The sequence below is a fragment of the Trachurus japonicus genome, chromosome 18 (assembly GCF_045865225.1).
Source record: "Trachurus japonicus isolate A0001 chromosome 18, Traja_1.0".
In the NCBI taxonomy this organism is placed as follows: Eukaryota; Metazoa; Chordata; class Actinopteri; order Carangiformes; family Carangidae; genus Trachurus; species Trachurus japonicus.
Genome location: NC_140924.1, coordinates 21,415,930 through 21,434,227, shown reverse-complemented (window position 1 = coordinate 21,434,227; position 18,298 = coordinate 21,415,930). Strand labels below are relative to the sequence as shown.

The following is an 18,298-nucleotide window of genomic DNA, read 5'->3' as shown; positions in this document are numbered from 1 at the left end:
GGGTCAACCGTTACCCCCCACACACCCCACTTTCCTCTTCCTCCCACTGCAACCAACACCAGCACCATGTTGGGGGGCCACTGCTTCTCCCCCAGGAGACGACTCTTCACAGGAAAGGGTTTCATAACTGTCATTTATCTTTTTATTTCCCCAGTCTGTCTGTGCCAACGAGTGCACAAACAAACAAGGCTGCTCCCTGGGATATCCCCGCTTCCTCCTCCTGTTCCTCCTTCCAGTAGCTCGGTCCGTGCCTTTTGCCCTTATATGTCCAGAGTCCTCTGCAGTCGCAGGAAGAGGCAGTTTAAGCAGATCTGTTATTGTTGCAGGAGCCATCAACACTTTGGCACCAACAGGGGGATTTGAAGTCAAAGCATGGCTTCAGTCCATACATTATCAGATGAACAATATAGTTCTGTCTAGGCAACCAGGAACCCGCAAAAAAAAAGGGGAATCCCTCCCTGCCTTTGTTCTGTGAGACGAGGAGTGACGGCCGCTCAATAGATGTTGAGAATTTCATTTGTTTCTGGAATTTCACAAAACTGGCTTCAAGTTTAGGTTAATCAGCGTCTTTAATTTGATTTTTTAAAAATGTGTTTGTTTTTTCCAGTCGTACGTTTCAAATTTCTTGTGTGTTTTTATAATGTCCTAAATGTTATTTATACATGTAATATTTTCTTATCTTATATATGCTATTTTATGTTATACAGTGTATCTTTGTTTTTATTTTTGAAGCACATTGAGTTTATGCTTGCCATATGATATGTGCTATATAAATAAATTTGACTTGACTTGACTTGAGATTATTGAAAAGTATTTCTAACCACTCTCTAAGTGCAATATATATAGAGAGAAAACTTTGGAAATTATGAAAACTAAATAAGCAAATCTCTTTTCCCCCCTTTGTCCAAAATTGAAATCCACCTTAGCTTGTAGCCAGAGACAAACATTACATATCAACAAACTAAACAGTGTCTTAATTCATATAAATAACCTTATGGATAATCTTAAACATAGCAAGAGGTAGGAATAAATTACACAAGGCAAAATTCTTCAACATAAAACCAAATCTAACCATAAAACTAAATTGATAAATGGATAATGCTCACATAGGTAACTTTTTTTTTTTTTGGATGTCACAAACAGGGCCAGTGGGTCACTGATGGGCACTGACAGACGGGCTAAGAAGCAGGAAGTCACTATGAGCATTGCCCAGCGCTGCCAGTGGGATAGACTCGATGGTTTCCGCCTATTGCTGAACCTGTTTAGTAATGTTCTCACTTTTCCTCAACCGCCCCCCTCATCCGTTCTTCTCACAATGCCTGGAAGTAGCCGAGACCCACATCTACCCCTCTGTTTTCTTAATTGTTGTTTTCCTTTATGGTTTTTCCTTTTTTTTTTCTTTTAACAAAGCACACAATTGATCCAAGCCTCCATCCAAACAAATAAAAGCACAAGGACATGCACACGAGCCTCTACACCCCCTGCAAACACTTCACTTCCGATTCACATTTTCAAAGGATTTATATCAAAATACGCTCATGTTTGATTATTATTTCATGTGGGGCTCGGTAAATTTTCAAAAAGCTTACTGTCTATAAAAATGTTTTGCTTTTTTTTTTTTTTTTACAAGTTACAGCGACCTGCAGGCAGATACATCTGTCATGGAGGTTATGTAATCCCCTGTGGCTGTTTGTGTGTCTGTTTACACAACAAAGTACTGAACCAATTTGCTCTAAACAAGTTGGAGCGATAGGGAACGAAAAAAAAATCAATTACATCTGGATAATTTACTATGAATTGATTTTTTTTCTTCTATAGTCTAGTGTATGGTGTTTGGCAGAGGTTTGTGCTGTCTGAGTGTATTTTCTAGGTGCTATAATGTTAATATTCATGACTATTGACGTCTCTCCTAGTTCACTCTTGGCAAACTGTTCTCTACAATACACTTCAGCCTTGGAAAACAAAATATAAATGAGTATAGATAGTAAGTTACCGCTGCATGCATTGCAGAAAGGAGAGGCTCAGATTGAATCAAAGAATTCCACATTAATCTTTTTACAGTGTAAATTGATGCACTACGTTATGTTATTGCTGCATTATCTCAGTTTTACTCAAATGCCTGTGCTGTTTGATCTGCTTTTTTTGTGCTTATCTACTCTGAGTCAGCCTCGAAGGTTCCTCTCCTCCTTCGTCTTCAAGGTTATCTCCTGTGAAATACTTTGATGTGAAGGAAACACAGTTCATAGTTCACATTTGCAGCATCTCAATTAACTGTCCCGTTCGCCTGTTCGTCTGTGAACCCAAGGCTGCGCTCCGGATGAGGTAACTTTCCGTTTGTTTTTTAGTCATTCGTGACCCGAGTCCTCGCTGCCGCCACCACCACCACCACCACCACCACCACCACCACCACCCCCCATCTCCATTTCTCCTCCCCTGTCTTTTGCTCGTTTTATTATTGACGGATGTCCTGCGCAGGCGTTTTCATCCATGTCTCTGAGCAGCTTCGCAGGATGCATTCAAAAGTGTGTGTGTGTGTGTGTGGAGAGGGAGAGGGGGGGTTGAAGGGCAGTTCCTGCACATCTGTCGGTTACATTTCTCTCAGCCAGGGCGGGGTAAAGGTTGTTTTTCAGCACCAGGAGAAGGTGTCTCCCATCTAGAACCATCGATTCTGTCCCGCTTCCTTCCTCTCCGTCCTCATAACACAACGCCTCTGCTCTCAGGCAGCAAGCCAGGAGCTTCCGGACGCTGTTGTGGAGCGCTCATTAATCCCCCGTTTACCTGAACCAGTCAACTCAGCACTGACACAGTTTGCCTTTGAATACCACCACACCTCCTATATTTGAGTAATATCCTTGCAAATTAGGATGGGATGCTTGAGGGGATCATGCATAAACATTTGTAATAATAATTTCAATATTCCATTGATTAGACAGAGATTGCATTGGTGCAGCTTGTTTATGTTGGTTCTCCATCTTCCAGTTTCCTCTGTCCTGGTGAAGGGTAGGAAAGCGTTGGTGGGGGAAGCCTGATGTCCTCTGGCTTTACCCCTTGGATAGCCAGGCACGTAGTGCATCTCCCCAAGGGTCCTCATATATATTTTTCCACCGTGGCACACAAACACACTATGCTTTCCTGCCATTACTTCGCTCAGAGCTATGGGGGTTTAGAAAAACTAATAGCCCACTAAAAATACTTGGAGCCCGGAGCCCGGGCCGGGGTTTTTTTCCTGCGCTGCTTCCAGTGTTGCGCGTGGGCCAATTGAAAGAAGGAGGAAATGAGCAGCTCTGGTTGTATGGGGGTTTCCTGCGCGACATTATAAAGAGTTCCCTCCCTCCAGCCTCCACTCACACACGTTGGTCAGAGCCAGTGGAGAGGCTGCGGGACAGTGAAGCCCCTTTGCTCCACATCTTTGGTTTGTAGATTGACCACTGAGCCGAAGGGGGTTTGACATCAGCGTGGTGCACGTTAGTTCTCGTCCCTGCTGGTCGGGGTGAGTTGGAAAATGATTTTCAGAGGTTTTTTTTTTTAATCTCTGCTGCTTGCCTGCCTTTGATTGATGAGATGTCATATTTTTAAATTCAAACTTACATTTTTGCTTAAGATTTGTTGAGTTTTTAATTCCCTGGATATCTGCATTAAAAAGTATTACAGCTTATATACTTATAATTGGATTTAATGGAAGTTTCTTCTTTCATGCAGGTACGAGTAGGGAGCTGGTCTCACCTAACAGATGTGTCTGGGACACTCCAGTCTATTTATTCTATTACTTACATACAGGTGGGTTATTATTCTGGATCTTTACATGCAAGGATTTCAAATTTTACAGTTAAAACAGATGCATTTTAATTCATTTCTCTCCTTCAAACAACAGATAAGCGTGATGGAGGTATTGGGAGGATTCAGGGTGGACAGGGAGCAGGAGCTGAGGGCTGAGGGATACGTGAAAGAGTTCACCCGCCACTCCAACGACGTGCTGCTCAACCTGAACGAGCTCCGGCACCGCAACATCCTGACCGACACCACCCTGGTGGTCGGCAACGTGCACCTACGGGCGCACTGTGCCGTGCTCGTGGCCTGCAGGTCAGTTGCTTTTTTTTTGGCCCATGCAGGAGGGTGGAGGGTGGTTTTTTCTCTGACTAGTGTAGTTTTCAATGGAGTATTTCCCTGAAATGAGCTGTGTTTCCTTTTCTTTTCCTTTGATGACAGTTTGGTATGTTCTGGTTTTTCCTGCTGACTCATAGCCGTTGTTTTGTTGTCTCTTTTTAAGTTTGTACTGTCTCCCTCGCCTTTCCTGCTTTCCACTCCATCATCATTTGTCATCTTCTTCCCATCTCTTTCCCTCCTTTTGTTCACCCTGCTCCTTAAAAACTCAGATCATCTTACCTTATTCCTGTCTCCCTCTCTCTCCTCTCAGTGGGTTCTTCTACTCGCTGTACTCCCGCCGTGTGCTGCTCCAGGGGCGAGGCGGCAGCGGCGAGCAGCTCATGACCGTGTCTCTCCCCAACACCTTGGACCCGTCCAGCGTCTCCCTGCTGCTCGACTTCATGTACACCTCCCGTCTGCCTCTGACGGCGAGCATCGTCCCAGGGGTGCTCGCCGCCGCGGCCTACCTGCAGATGGACCATGTGGCTGATACCTGCCAGGATTTCATGCACCTGCACTGGTGAGGGGCTGGGGAGAAAAAAGAAAATGCTGAGATATGAACTCATGAGTCATCTGGAGTTATTTTTAACTTTAATCTTGGGTGTGTTTGATTTGAGTGATTAACAAGTTCTTTGTTTTTCCAGCAGGGAGAACATGAGTGCCAGACACCCACAGTTGGAGCTGGACTCCGGTGTGTCTGTAGCCTCTGTCGCCCCGAAAGGAGGGGACCTGCCTCACCCAGGGCAACCGGCCGGGGCAGCAAGGTGATCTAACTCATATATTCAAGTGTTGATCTTGGCAACTGGAGTATATTAACGTGCGTGAGGGCATGTTTACAGATTGCCACGAGCGTGTCTGTGTTTGTGTGCCTTTTGTCTGTTGACGGGTTTTAGCTCATTACAGCACTTCCTCTGTTTCTCCCTGCAGGGTCCCTGCGGAGGGTGGGGGCTCTCTCAAGCGAGGGGCTTTCCCGTCCAGCCAGCCCAGGTCAAAGGAGCTAAAAGGGGAGCCGGGGTCGCCCGTCGCCGGCCCCCCGACCCCATCTCCAGACAGCCCCTCCCGCTCCAGCTGCCAACCGAATTCTCCAGCCGAGTCCAACACCTGCAACAAAAACCTTGTGGTGAGTTTTTGGGAAAACAAGTGAGGTGCCATTGAGTGCTGACACAAGGAGGTTGTAAGAATGCAATTGTTTTTTGTACTAGTTTATTTTTTCTTTCAGGGACCATGTACAAAATACATTAGTGAAGAGATGCTCTGTACCACTTTGTACTGGATTTAGCCAAAAGCTACTTTCCATTCACAGTCCCAGGTTTAAAGGGGACATATTATGAAAATATCACTTTTTGAAGGCTCTTAAATTTGGGTGTTTGGCTTCCCTTCCGGCCTCCAAAATATAAGAATTGACAAAAAAATCAGTAAATTTGCAGGCTCCCTAGGTTGAAATCCATGTGGTTTTACGAGCTTTTCCCTCAGTTGTCTGACAATGTCATTAGTTTTTGAATTTGCATAATACCACCCCTACCTGAACAGGGCTGTTTTGAGAGAATGAAAAGAGCTGTGGTGTTTGATCGTTGAGGTTTTTTGACCAAAGTATGTCACCGACATGTCTTAAAGACACCTGGGAACCATTTTAATTTCTGAAAAAGGGGCATCATATGTCTCCTTTAAACTCCACTAATATAACGTGTCTGGTTTATTTCTCCAGAGTGAAACCAAAGCCACACCAGATCCCAAGGCCTGCAACTGGAAGAAATACAAGTACATCGTCCTCAACCCTCTCTGCGCTGCAGTGAAGGAAGAGGAGATGGAGGAACCCCAAACATCGCCCATCACCGACAGGATGGGTCTGACACCCAAAGCCCCAGCAGAGGCGTGGTCTGGAGAAGTGCCTGGTCAGATTGATAGGTAGGGGGGCCGGTCTGAGCCGGAATAATGTGAACTAAGAGCTGAGAAAGCAGAAATTAAAAACAGGTGTGCTTGCAAATCCAAATTCATGAACCTCTCTGCTCTCTCCCATCAGACAGGGGCAGGCCTCCTGCTACGAGGGTTCTGGCCAAGCCCCTCCCCTCGGGCCACCCCCCTCTGTGGATCCCCTAACAGTGCCCCCCACTCACAAGGAGGGGACAGGTATGAAGCAAAAACAAAAAAAATCCATTTTGAGTACAAAATAGCCGCTACACTGTTGTTTTAGAGATCTTCATGTGTGTATTTTGTGCTCCTCTACAGTTTCACCCTGCACCATTTTCCCCAAACTGGACCCCACAGATCCAGAAGCTGCCCATCACAACCAACACGCGATCAAGCGCGAGAGCTACTACGTGCCTTACTGTTACTCTGGCAACATTCAAGGAACCAAGACCACCTGCTCAGGTGAGGCTTTTTAAAAAATCCTGTTTTCTCTTTTGATCTTTATGTTTTTCTACAAATGAAAAGCCGATGTCTAACGGTGACCTTTCGCTCTGGCAGGTGAGAAACCGTACCGCTGCAACGTGTGCGGCGCCCAGTTCAACCGGCCGGCCAACCTGAAGACTCACTCCCGCATCCATTCAGGGGAGAAACCGTACCGCTGTGACACCTGCGGCGCACGATTTGTTCAGGTGAGGGCACTATTCAATAAAACAGGTCAGGTTATCTATTTTTCTCATAGCTGCTGCATCAGGAATAAAAACCTGACCAGTACTAGTGCTAAAAACAAGAAGATAATGTTTAAAATGGACCCTTAAAGGGATAGTTCAACATTTTGGCAAATTGGCCCACTGCCTTATCCCTATAGTCTTAGCAGTAGGTTCGTTATCTTTTATTGTCGGTGCAAGCTGTTTTTAGAATGGCGGAGCAGAGCCGTGAGCTGGGATTTGTTGGTTTCCCTCACCAAACTCATCAAATACACAATCCAACAACTCCAAAACGCTCTGGTGGATAAGTTGTGACCTGCGCACCACACTATGAGATAATAATAGTATAATAGTCCAATTTCTCATCATATCTGTGTGGTTTGTTTTGTGTCTGCTGCAGGTCGCCCACCTCAGGGCTCACGTCCTGATCCACACAGGTGAGAAGCCGTACCCCTGCCACACCTGCGGCACCCGCTTCCGCCACCTGCAGACCCTGAAGAGCCATCTGCGCATCCACACTGGAGAGAAGCCTTATTCTGTGAGTCAGACCGACCGACCAACCAGAGCACATAATTTGTGACTTTTGTCTTCGTCGTGACCTTGTTCTCTAAGTAACCCCGCTGATCTCTTCCTTGTTCCGCAGTGCGAGAAGTGCGACCTCCACTTCCGCCACAAGAGCCAGCTGCGCCTTCACCTGCGCCAGAAACACGGGGCGGTCACCAACACCAAGATCCGCTACAAGGTCCTGACGGAGCCTTATCAGCCCATCCTGCAGGCCTGCTGAAGACCGAGTAGTCAAGACAAACAAGAGTTACATCTGTTAGAAAATGTGAAATCTGGTGAATGAATTGTCTGCTTTTTGAATATGAGGTGGTAGTTTATACATTTGATTGCACTGGTTAGATGAGACCAAAGTTTATTACAAATCACAACTAAGATTTAGCATCGACATGTCGTTGGATGAGGTTTGGAGTTTGGAGTTAAAATAACAAACTGAGCATTGTTAATGTTGACAATATGAAATATGAAATCCTGGTTTTCTGAGATGGAAATGATGATAGTTCAAGTGTTTTTGAAGGTTTTGTGAAGGGACGGAAAGAAGGGGGCGACATACGGAAAGAAAGGATTTGTACTCGAGGATGTGTGCACACTGAGGTTTGAAGAAATGAGAGGATGTGAACAGTTTAAAAGAAAGATAGAGCAAGTTTTTATGTAGGAGGTGGAGGGGGAGGTGGATTATGGAGTTTTTTGGAGTAAATTAAAAGTGAACATGGGGTTTGGAGTGTGGAGAAGCACTTAGATCAGTGTTGAGATACTGAAGTTTTTCTACTTAAATGCGTATTTAACTCGGATTTATCTTACCCTTGAGGCCTGGGGCCTGTGTGTTCTGCAGTGATATCTGCATTTATGGTCCAAGCAGGCAAAGGACTTAGTTGTCTTGTAGTGAAGATTAAATATAAAAATTAAAATATATGTAACATGAGAAAGAAGAAAAAATGACAACTGTAAGAAATTGGATAATTAATGATAATGTTAAATTTGTATGTGTATGAGTTCATTTGCTGGACAAAGGTGGTTTTCTACAAGTTAAATTAAATCATTTTTATATCAATTGGACTTTTTGGTGTCTTGGTGTCTTTGGTGTCTTGTTCATTTATCACACGATGACCTATATAATATTGTAACAGTGGAAAAACAAGAGAATATCCAGAGACAGGGCTGAAAAAGGTCACAAATCTGTGACCAGACTGCATGTGTTTTCAAGCTCTCTCTCTCCTGCAGCACTTCCCTGCTTCAGCCTTTCTCCTCCCTGAACTTCCTTCCTCTCATTAACGCGCTCTTTCATTCCCATGATTCACGTCTTCTGTCCCGCCGTTTCTCTACATCTTGTTTTGTTTTTTTTCTTGGTGCTGGTTGCGGAAAACAATGAGGCCGAGGGCACCTGTTTCCTCCAGGGTCCTAATACCAGGGTCTGCACACTATACCAGCCGACAACACGTGTGTGAGCCCGCTGGTGCTTCCTGAAGGTGCATTTGAGGGGCTTCAGACTCCCGGTGAACTCTCCCACCCTCTGTCATCCCGGCTTCCTGCTGCCTGATGAGTTGTGGCTATAGTGGGGCTTATTGTCCACGCTCGGCAGAGACAAACGTTGGAAGTTTGACGGGACTTTCCAACCTTCATCCCCCCCTAAAGAAAAGGAGAAAGAAAGCAATGTAGCCTAATATGTACTTTTTTCCTTTCATTAATTTGAAGCCCATCACACCCTGTCAGACAGAAAAGTGGGAAATCAGGAAATGAACGTGACATGGGAAATGTCTACTTAACTTATTTCAACTTGAAGGGATTTTATCAAAATGTTTTGGAGAAGTATTTCTTTCCTCAGGGCACATGCAACAAGAATGAACCCTGGAGACCCTGAGGCATATCACAGTTCATTGTGTGTGTGTGTGTGTGTGTGTGTGTGTGTGTGTGTGTGTGTGTGTGTGTGTGTGTGTGTGTGTGTGTGTGTGTGCGTGTGTGGAGGACAAACAATCCTCATGCAGGCTGTGCACACTTGTGTCCCTGCAGCTGAGATCTTTAGAGCTTGTGTCTGCCTCCCTCTACTGTCAGTCTCTTGAACATCAAGGCATGTTTGTGTTTCATCTTCTTATCTCTTGTCTCCAGCCTCAGCACTGTTGGTCCCTTATTACACTGGATTAATTACTACAGACAGTCCTTAAAAATAGGCTACAATACATTTGCTGTATTAAGGACTTATTTTGGCATTTAACAACTTAATAAAACATGAATAATATATCATTATCAATAAGAAGGTAGTAGTAATTGCTGAATAAGAAATTTAGATGCAAGACTACAGGTTTTTTTTTTTTTTTTAAAGGGACAAAATAAATCCAACAAAACTATTGGTATGGTAGGGAAACATATAGAAACCATGACATTATAGTTTTGGGATAGGGTATGTGAAAAAACCGTTCATGATCGCCTTTTAGTGTGTGAGTGGTTATTACCAAGATTTGTAGCAACATGCAATATGTGCGCGTCCCCGTGCAGCCGGTGTGCACGCCTCCTGCTACAGCTCTCCCCACAGGGGGCTGCTGAACTTGTGCTGCTCTTATTAGAGACCGGACCTCCTGTCTGTCTGTCTGTCGGTCTGTCTGTCGGTTGTTTACCGGAGTGGAGTCTGGAGACGGTGCCGGAGCCATGCGCTGCTGCCCCGGAGGAAGCAGCTGACACACCGAGCCGAGCCGAGCCGAGGCGGGGAGGGACCGACACCGGCGGAGGGAGTGTCTGAGGCCGGTGCGAGGTGACTGACGAGCGGCTGGCAGGACTCAGCAGCGTCGGTTCAACTTCAGGTAAAACAGGATTTTACCTTGACAACAGCAGCCCGCGTTGCCAACCGGGGTTTCACTGAGTCACGGTTACGAAGCAGTTAACTGTTCCCGGGGCAGCAGAGCAGAGAGACTGTTGCAAGATTTAAAAAATAATTTAAAATTAATAGGAAAAAAACAAAAAGCAAACACTTATTGCCTGAACGTGTGTTTGTTTTAGAGCCGGTTTCTGTGTTGTTACAGAACGGTTAGAATCTCTTTAGAACCAGCCGACGTTATTTACGTTCCCTCAGCACCGCAGAGTCTCGCGATAGCGACACCTAGCGACGGGAGGTACCGGAAGCTGGTTTCAGGACTGTAGTTTTTAGTTTATTGATCATATGGATTAAACTCATACTGTGCATTTTAAGACACTGGGATTTGTGACTCATACCGTTCATAAATCTGATATTAACTGATACAGTAAATAAAATAAAATAAATATAGATTATAAAATGATCATAAAGGTCAGAGAACCAGAGGTGGTTTATTCATTTTTGCTACACTTTCTATTTCTATTTCTCAGCATGATGGTGCATGCAGTTATGAATAAAATATCTCTTTTCTACGAGGTAGTTCTGATTTCATATTTTTGTGTGTGTGTGTTTTGAGCTACATAGATAAAATTGAATGAACTTGACTTCCCTACAGCTGTTGTGAAAATGAAAGAATTGTCGACTTCCTGTGGAAAAAGTGACTTCACCATCCCCAGTGTTGAGCTGATGGTTGTGGTTTTTCACATTAGTTCCACAGAAAACAAAACCGATATGTAGAGAGGACATCACATGGTCACAATGTGAAACTACTACTCTAAAATCTATTGTCCCACACACAGATTGTGCTTCACTGGGGTCTGGTGTGAGAGAAGCTCCTGCATCTCCTGCAACAGGTGGGTTTTATAACAGCAGCACACACAGATACACACAAGACTGCACAAACAATGTGAAACATTTGAGTTACTGTTGCATTTGATAAAAATTTGTATTTTCCTGCTTTGTGAGCATCGGGTCTTTGAAGGTTGTGTGTGTTTGAGAGTGTGTTAGCTGCAAATTCCTGTCATTCCTGCAGCAGTGGGAATGGATCAGATCACAGTGCTGCATGTTGCTTTGGCTTATTTCTCAGCTCAGCAAATAATGAGAGTCAGTGTCTGAACCTCACATAGTTTTCTTGAAATAAAAAAGTGAACTTAAAGTCCAGTATTTATAAGATTCTGTCTATTTTACACCTCGAACAAAGCTGATTTTGTTTACAGCTCGTGCTATTGACACCTTTTTGCGGCTTATGACTCACATCGGCAAAGAGGAGGCAGTTTCAGGAAACCATAGTTACAGGAACGGACTCTGGTAACAGCAGGTAGCAGAAGAGCGCGTTGGCAGCTGAAGATCAAAGTTGTGAACTTGCTTCAGGACTGTTTGCTTGTGTTTCCTGCTGCAGCTGCATGTCTACAGCAACGTGAGGATGCGTCATGTGACCAGCTTCTTACTGTCAGCAGCAAAAAAGTGCTTGAGGTGGTTGTTTTGTCTTTATGAAAAAAGTAGCCATAGTAGTGTATAGATGCTCACAGCGATTTTCCCCCCCACTTTATTCACAATTGAAAATGTAACAGCATATATACAGAAATGCAAGAACAAACTTCCCCCCCCCCCGCCCCCACCAAGCAGAAAAGAAAAGAGGAAATTAATGGACATTGTATCATAGACAAGAACAATCAAAACAAACACACAAACAAAAAAACAAAACATACGATGTGTGTGAGAGAACAAACATGTGGTTTTCAGTAATAATAAAAGACGATATATAGATGACATATAGGACAAAACCTCATGTTTGTTCGAGCAGATAGCTTCAGGAGTTGGAGTGTATCTCTAACCTAATGTTTGTAGGAGGACGGGACAGCCTGTTTCCAGTTAAATAAAAGTATTCTTCTCGCTAAGAGGGTGACAAAAGCAATGCGATCAGAATGTGCCCTAGGGAGATGATAATAATAATTATATTTTCTCATTTATTCAGTTATCTCAATATATTTTAACCCTCTGAGATTCTGCTATAAATCCTAAATAAATTCATTATTATGTATTTGTCTGAGCTGTCAGGGAGCATTGTGGAGGTTTAGCTGGTGCTTACTGTAGTTCAAGGACTTTTTAGCCTCGGATGTTGATGGAAGTGAAAGTGCTGCTCCAGGTGACCAAATCTGAAACTTGTCAATGTAGGACACGTCGGTTCTTTACACCTAACTAATTCCCAGTTGATAAGTGTGAGTGCAACAGACCTTGTAAATCATTCATAAGCCCTGTGCCAAATGCTGTGTACTGTATGTGTGCCATATGAGTGTTTGCATAGGGAGCTACAGTAGATGTGGCCAGCAGTGGACAATATGTCCAAATCGTCTTATTAGTACTGCATCAAAAGAAAAGACTAGTTAAGAATGATAATAACTAGAAAACTGCACTGAAAAATCATTAGTATTGGAAAAAAAGGAAAAACAGAATAAAAAGTGAAAGTTGACTGAACAGATGTTTTTATCTCTCAGTAGTGATCCATGGCGAGCACCGATCAGAGTTCACCTCTCACCTATATCGCGTTCTCAAATGGAGGTCAACTTGTTAAGCAGCTCAGTCACACTTACACAGGCCAACCAGGGAATTTATTGGCCTGTGGGAGGTTAATGATTGTGGCTATTGACAAGCACAGAGCAGATCTGAGACTCATTCTGCTGCTGCTGCTGCTGCTAAAGGTGATCCAACTCTCCACCGTGCTTCCTTGTTTTGCCCTCCTCCACTCCGCCTGTGTTTTTACTTTATCTCCATCTCAGACATGACCAAACACAAGCCCAAAGCGGCAGAGAGCCGGCCCGATGCAGCCGAGGGCCCGGACGGGGGCTGGGGCTGGGTGCTGGTCGCGGCCCTTTTCGTCAGCACCAGCCTGGTGTTCGGCCTGATGCGCAGCCTGGGGATCTTCTTCGTGGAGTTTGTCCAGTACTTTGAGGAGAGCGCTCAGGCCATCTCCTGGATCTCTTCAACAGGCCTGGCAGCACAGCAGTTCTTCAGTGAGTACCAGTGCACTGTTTGTTATTATGAAGCAATGGCTCAGTTTTCATTATTGATTTATGTATCAATTGTTCTTATAATGAAACTAATCATAGAGGAAATAAATGAGATGAGAATGATGGCAGTGTATTTTGTTTAACTTGCTTGATGCTGATGTTAGGCTGATGTAAAACAAGTAAAAGTTTTAATCTCTCACTGCTTGAAGCAGTGAATGTTTGGCATTTGTTTGGAGAATTGCTGAAATTATTAATCAATAATTTAAAAATTCAACTAATCATTTTAGTATTTTTTGTCTTTTTCCTGTTAAATCTAAGCTATTTACACAGGATGAGATTAAACTAATGAGAAGTTGAAAGAATTACCTCAATCTGAATCTTTATGTGAATTTTGCAAACAAAGCCAATAACGTACAGCTAGACTTAAATCAAAATCACAGAACTTTATTTAAATATTTTTACTTAATTAATCAGGGTCGTTTTTAGGGGAGTAGTATCAATATCACTGACCTTCAGTAGAGCTGAAACAACCTAAATCAAATCAAATCAAATCAATGATGGAATAGGAGGATAGGACCTTCATATTTTGGACTCGTCAGTTTTTTTTTTTCTTTTTTTTTTTAGATTTCCAACATTCTCATTCATGAATCATGACAGTTCATGAAACACAACAACATCCACACACACACAAAATAATAAAAAGAAAAACCCTGTAGGAAGAACTCACAACAAGGAATAAGACAAAAAGGCTTTGACTCCCTGTTAGTTTGCAGGTTTACTGTGCTTGTATAGTTTCATGGTAAAAGTCCTGACTGATGGAGACACCTGTGTGTGTTTGTGCTGCAGGTCCTCTGGGTGCAGCGCTGTGTAACGCCTACGACACCCGGCTGGTGGTGATGACCGGGGGCGTTCTCGCCGGACTCGGCCTCATCCTCGCCTCGCAGGCCACCGAGCTCGTCCACCTCTACCTCACTATGGGCGTCGTATCAGGTCGTGCACCTGTGGGTCCTACGATGATGCTTAATAACGACCTGGTTAATCTGCAGATCAACACCCTGACCTCTCATCTTTTTGTCCCCCACCTCCTCCAGGTTTGGGCTGGGGGCTGGTCTTCACCCCCATGGTGGCCACCGTCATGGCTCACTTCACCCGGCGCCGCACCCTGGCGCTGGGACTGGCGTTCTCCAGCATCGGCATCTCCTCCTTCGCCTTTAACCCGCTCTTCCAGCTGCTGGTGGAGATGTACGCCTGGCGGGGGGCCCTGCTCATTCTGGGGGGGCTCAGCCTCAACATCGTGCCCTGTGGGGCTCTCGTCCGCCCAAAGCGACGCCCTAAAACCCCCAAAAAGGTGCAGTCCTCACCTTTTACCCCAGCTTTTAGAGCCAGATCTATTGATAGACAGGTGCAACTCAATAAATTAGAATATCATGGAAAAGTCCATTTCCTATAGTTTTTTTTTTTTTTCCAATTCATTTATTTATTGAACAGGGACAGTGCACATTAACATGTCAGTTTTACCATCAATGTAAATGTGCCAGAGTTAGCCACAGTGGCTAATTTTCATCTGTTTTCCCTGGGGCAGGTTGGTAAAAGTTAACATTATACAACAGTTAATACAATAAAATGCAGTACAATAACCTGTAACCTGTACAATGAGTGCAATACGGAAATAACATGCATATAAAAGAAATGTCAAATAACCCAAACCAAGTATTCAGTGCATATAGATGAGTGCAGTCTAAAAGAGTGCAGAAGGCCAACATTTTCCATATTAGAAATTGCTTTTTTTAATTGGTCTTTTTTAATATTCAAATTCTTTGAGATACTGATTATTAGGTCTTCATTAAATGTTAGCCATAATTTTTTTATTTATTCGTTTATTTGTAATGGGACTCTGCATATTCATGAATTTGTTGCAAGTATGCCAGATTTAGCTCAAGAGCTAATTTCCATCTGCAGTCCCATGGTCCACAAATAAAATTACAGTAAGACATCATTACAATTAAAATAAATTTAATAAATAAGGACATACAATGTTTCATTCTGTGTATAATGGATCTTTATAATATATTAGTTTCACTTTTTGAATTGAATTACTGACATGAATAAACTTTTCCATGATAATCTAATTTATTGAGATGCACCTGTATAGATCTATATCTGTATTGATTTACTAATCAAGTCCTCTCCTCCCTCTCCTCCAGGTGGATTCAAACAGCAGGTCGTCATGTGCTGATGTGCTGCGACGAGTCTCCTCCTACCTGGAGCTGCCGCTGCTCTTCGAGAGGCCTTACATCACCTACACCGCCGCCATCACCCTTCTCAACGTCGGCTACTTCGTTCCTTATTTCCACCTGGTGGCCCACAGCCGCCAGGTCGGCTTCTCAGAGTACCAAGCCGCTTTCGTCATGTCCGCCGCCGGAGCTACAGACATTTTAGGACGGATTGCATCGGGCTGGTTCTCTGACCTGGGACACTTCCGGCTGATCCACCTGCTGAGCCTGTGGACGACGCTGGCGGGCGTCTTCATCATGCTGCTGCCCGTCAGCTCCCTGTCCGGCTCTTACGCTGCGCTGATGGTGATCAGCCTCCTCTACGGATTCTGCTCCGGGGCTCTGACCTCGCTGGTTTTCGCCGTGGTGCCCATGATTGTGGGCGTGGAGCGGATGATGGGGGCCCTCGGGCTGCTGCAGCTCATCGAGAGCGGCGCAGGGCTGCTGGGGACGCCTCTGTCAGGTAGGAACACACAGAGGGAGAAGGTGTATTTGTGTTTGTGTGGAAAAAAACAAGTAAAAGCTGCAATTATAGTGCAGTGTGTTACATATAAACCATGTCTTAATGTAGGTCACATTACCATGTTCATGTTATCTAGAGGTACAAATCAGTACCTAAACACAAGTTAACCCACTGAAGCTAAAAGTAGTCAAACATTAATTTTTGGTAATCTGGCCCTGACCCCCTCACACAGTCTGTTGCACTGGGGTCAGCAGCTGCTCATTTGTGGAAAGTCAGTGATTCTCTGTCTCTACAAAATTAACTCCAAGTACCCAACAACGGGGTCATTCCTATGTTCCCACAGCCCTTTGGTCCCACCATTGGTTGGGTTTAGGCAATGAAGAAAGGAGTTGGTTAAGTTTAGTAAAAAGACCAGGTAGAGGCTAGACAGGCCAGATAGACAGAGTCCAGATAGGTAGAGAGAGTCCAGTGGGAACATAGGGCTGAGGGAACATAGGGCTGTGGGAACATAGGCACGCTCCCGAAAGTGTCAGTTCAACCAAATTGTAAAGAATATATTTCATTGGCAGCATTGACACTTCACAGAAAGAAGGGTATGGGTTCAGTCCCCAGGCCTGAAGCCTTTCTGTCAGGAAACATCCACATTAGGTTGATTTGCAACTCCAAAGTGTCCTTGGGTGTGAGGTTGTTTGACTCCACGCATTATAATTATAAGTTTAATTTTCAGTTTTAATCCTTTGTGCTTGAAATTGTCCAGACATAAGAAAAACAACATGTTAATCAATGAGCTTTAGACAAGCTGAGGCTAGTCAGTGATTTTCTAACTAAGCTACAATCTGTTTCTCATCTTTCTAGTCTATGCTAAGCTAAGCTAAACTAACAGGCTGAAAGGTGTAGCTTCATATGAAGCGTACACGTATTCAATAAAGCTATTTAGGTTATTTCCCAGAAAGCCAACTCCTCCTTTAATGAGTACAAAACAACAGCAACAACGACCCCACATATAACCAGTGTTTCTCTTAATTAGCATGAAGCTAACATTGTGCTTCTTATGGAAACCCGTTTCCACCAGTGAAAGAAAATAAATATCCTCAAGGTGAGTCAATAATGAAAACAGAGATGGATTGTGCATTCATAAACAACATTTTTGGTGCATCCACCTGTAACCATGGGGGTAAACTGAGATTTTTTTTTTTTTTCTGACACCAGAGCCTGTTCTTCCTCAAAATCCTTTCAATAGTGCGTTTGTGCATTACAATCACGTGTGAACTTACAAGCTAATCCAGTATGTTGTTAGTTGTAAAGCCACTCCTCTATGAATTCACAATCCATCTCTGTCAAATACCAAAGAGCTGCTAGACCTGTTCTGCTCTATTATCTCATAATTTCTACTTATCCCATAATTTTGACTTTTTATCTCACATTTATGACTTTTTATCTCATAATTTCAACTTTTTATTGCATAATTATGACTTGCTTTGAGGAAATGTATTTTCTTTCCCTGGCGGAAACGGGCTTCCATACCTTCTTCACCATAAATACAGGTATTTCCCACATCTACCATGCCACGTCCTTCCAGCGTGTAATGAATTTCTTATTCCTCCCTATTTTCTCCAAGGGTTGCTCAAGGACGTCACAGGAAACTACGTCGCCTCCTTCATGGTAGCGGGCAGCTTCCCCATCCTGGGCACTTTGACCATGGCCACTTTGCCTCACTACTTCTCCTGCACGGATCCGCCGGCGCCTCAAAGACGTTCCCATGACGACAAGGAGAAGAGTTGCCAACCGGAGCTGCAGCAGATCAATAGTTCACCTTGTCACGAAGGAGCTCAGTGATCTGGCTGCCATCAGCTTCAACGAGACTGTGTTGAAGTGAGTTAAGGGCCCAAGAGCCTCGTCATCGACCTTCAGACGGGCGTCACCTACCTGAAGACACTCACAACAAACACACACACACAGTTTCACAGTAAGTGGTTGTGTGTTTGCGTTATACCTCAGAGATTCAGACCCAAAGTGAAGCTCACTGTGAAAGCTCAGGCAGCAGAAAGGGGCCAATGAGTCGCTCGCTCTGTTACACAGCATAACCTAAGTTTGTGATGTTTGGGTCATCAGCACCTGCTGCCTGAGAGAAAATCTGGGCATTGAAGGATTTTATTTACAATCTACAGATGTGTAGCTGCTTTACACACACCGGAGGATGGCAATGAGTTTGCACATTCAGCATGTTTGACGTACTTGACTTAAGAAACTGAGGAAGGAACTGTTTTATTTTTTTAAATCATAGGAAATGTGAATCTGTGTTGACGCTATATATCTTTATATAAATGTTGCACTTACATGATTAGTATACAGCCTTCACAATCTGCCTAAAAGCACACATGGGAAGTGTGTGAAGA

General features: G+C 44.0%; 2 protein-coding genes across 2 annotated transcripts; both read left to right on the top strand.

Moving 5' to 3' along the window:
- The first annotated feature begins 3,346 nt into the window (after window positions 1–3,346).
- bcl6b (BCL6B transcription repressor) lies at window positions 3,347–8,372 on the top strand. The gene is made up of 12 exons (XM_085759560.1): window positions 3,347–3,490; window positions 3,700–3,777; window positions 3,872–4,080; window positions 4,415–4,663; window positions 4,788–4,907; window positions 5,071–5,263; window positions 5,849–6,048; window positions 6,164–6,270; window positions 6,370–6,513; window positions 6,610–6,740; window positions 7,156–7,293; window positions 7,399–8,372. The coding sequence occupies exons 3-12, from the start codon at window positions 3,881–3,883 to the stop codon at window positions 7,537–7,539; spliced, it is 1,623 nt and encodes a 540-aa protein (XP_085615686.1). The 5' UTR covers window positions 3,347–3,490; window positions 3,700–3,777; window positions 3,872–3,880; the 3' UTR covers window positions 7,540–8,372.
- A 1,683-nt stretch (window positions 8,373–10,055) lies between these two features.
- On the top strand, window positions 10,056–17,973 carry slc16a13 (solute carrier family 16 member 13). Its single transcript, XM_085759561.1, is given in 8 exon segments — window positions 10,056–10,108; window positions 10,959–11,012; window positions 12,936–13,169; window positions 14,013–14,156; window positions 14,258–14,514; window positions 15,371–15,902; window positions 17,521–17,716; window positions 17,718–17,973. Coding segments are annotated over 6 exon segments (1,422 nt in total). The 5' UTR covers window positions 10,056–10,108; window positions 10,959–11,012; window positions 12,936–12,937; the 3' UTR covers window positions 17,779–17,973.
- The last annotated feature ends 325 nt before the right edge of the window (window positions 17,974–18,298 follow it).

Bases quoted from the DNA above. Each gene is read 5' to 3' on its own strand.
- bcl6b (XM_085759560.1), top strand. From the start codon at position 3,881: ATGGAGGTATTGGGAGGATTCAGGGTGGACAGGGAGCAGGAGCTGAGG. The intron at 6,271-6,369 runs GTATGAAGCAAA...GCTCCTCTACAG, and splicing joins CACTCACAAGGAGGGGACAG to TTTCACCCTGCACCATTTTC. The intron at 6,741-7,155 runs GTGAGGGCACTA...TGTCTGCTGCAG, and splicing joins GCGGCGCACGATTTGTTCAG to GTCGCCCACCTCAGGGCTCA.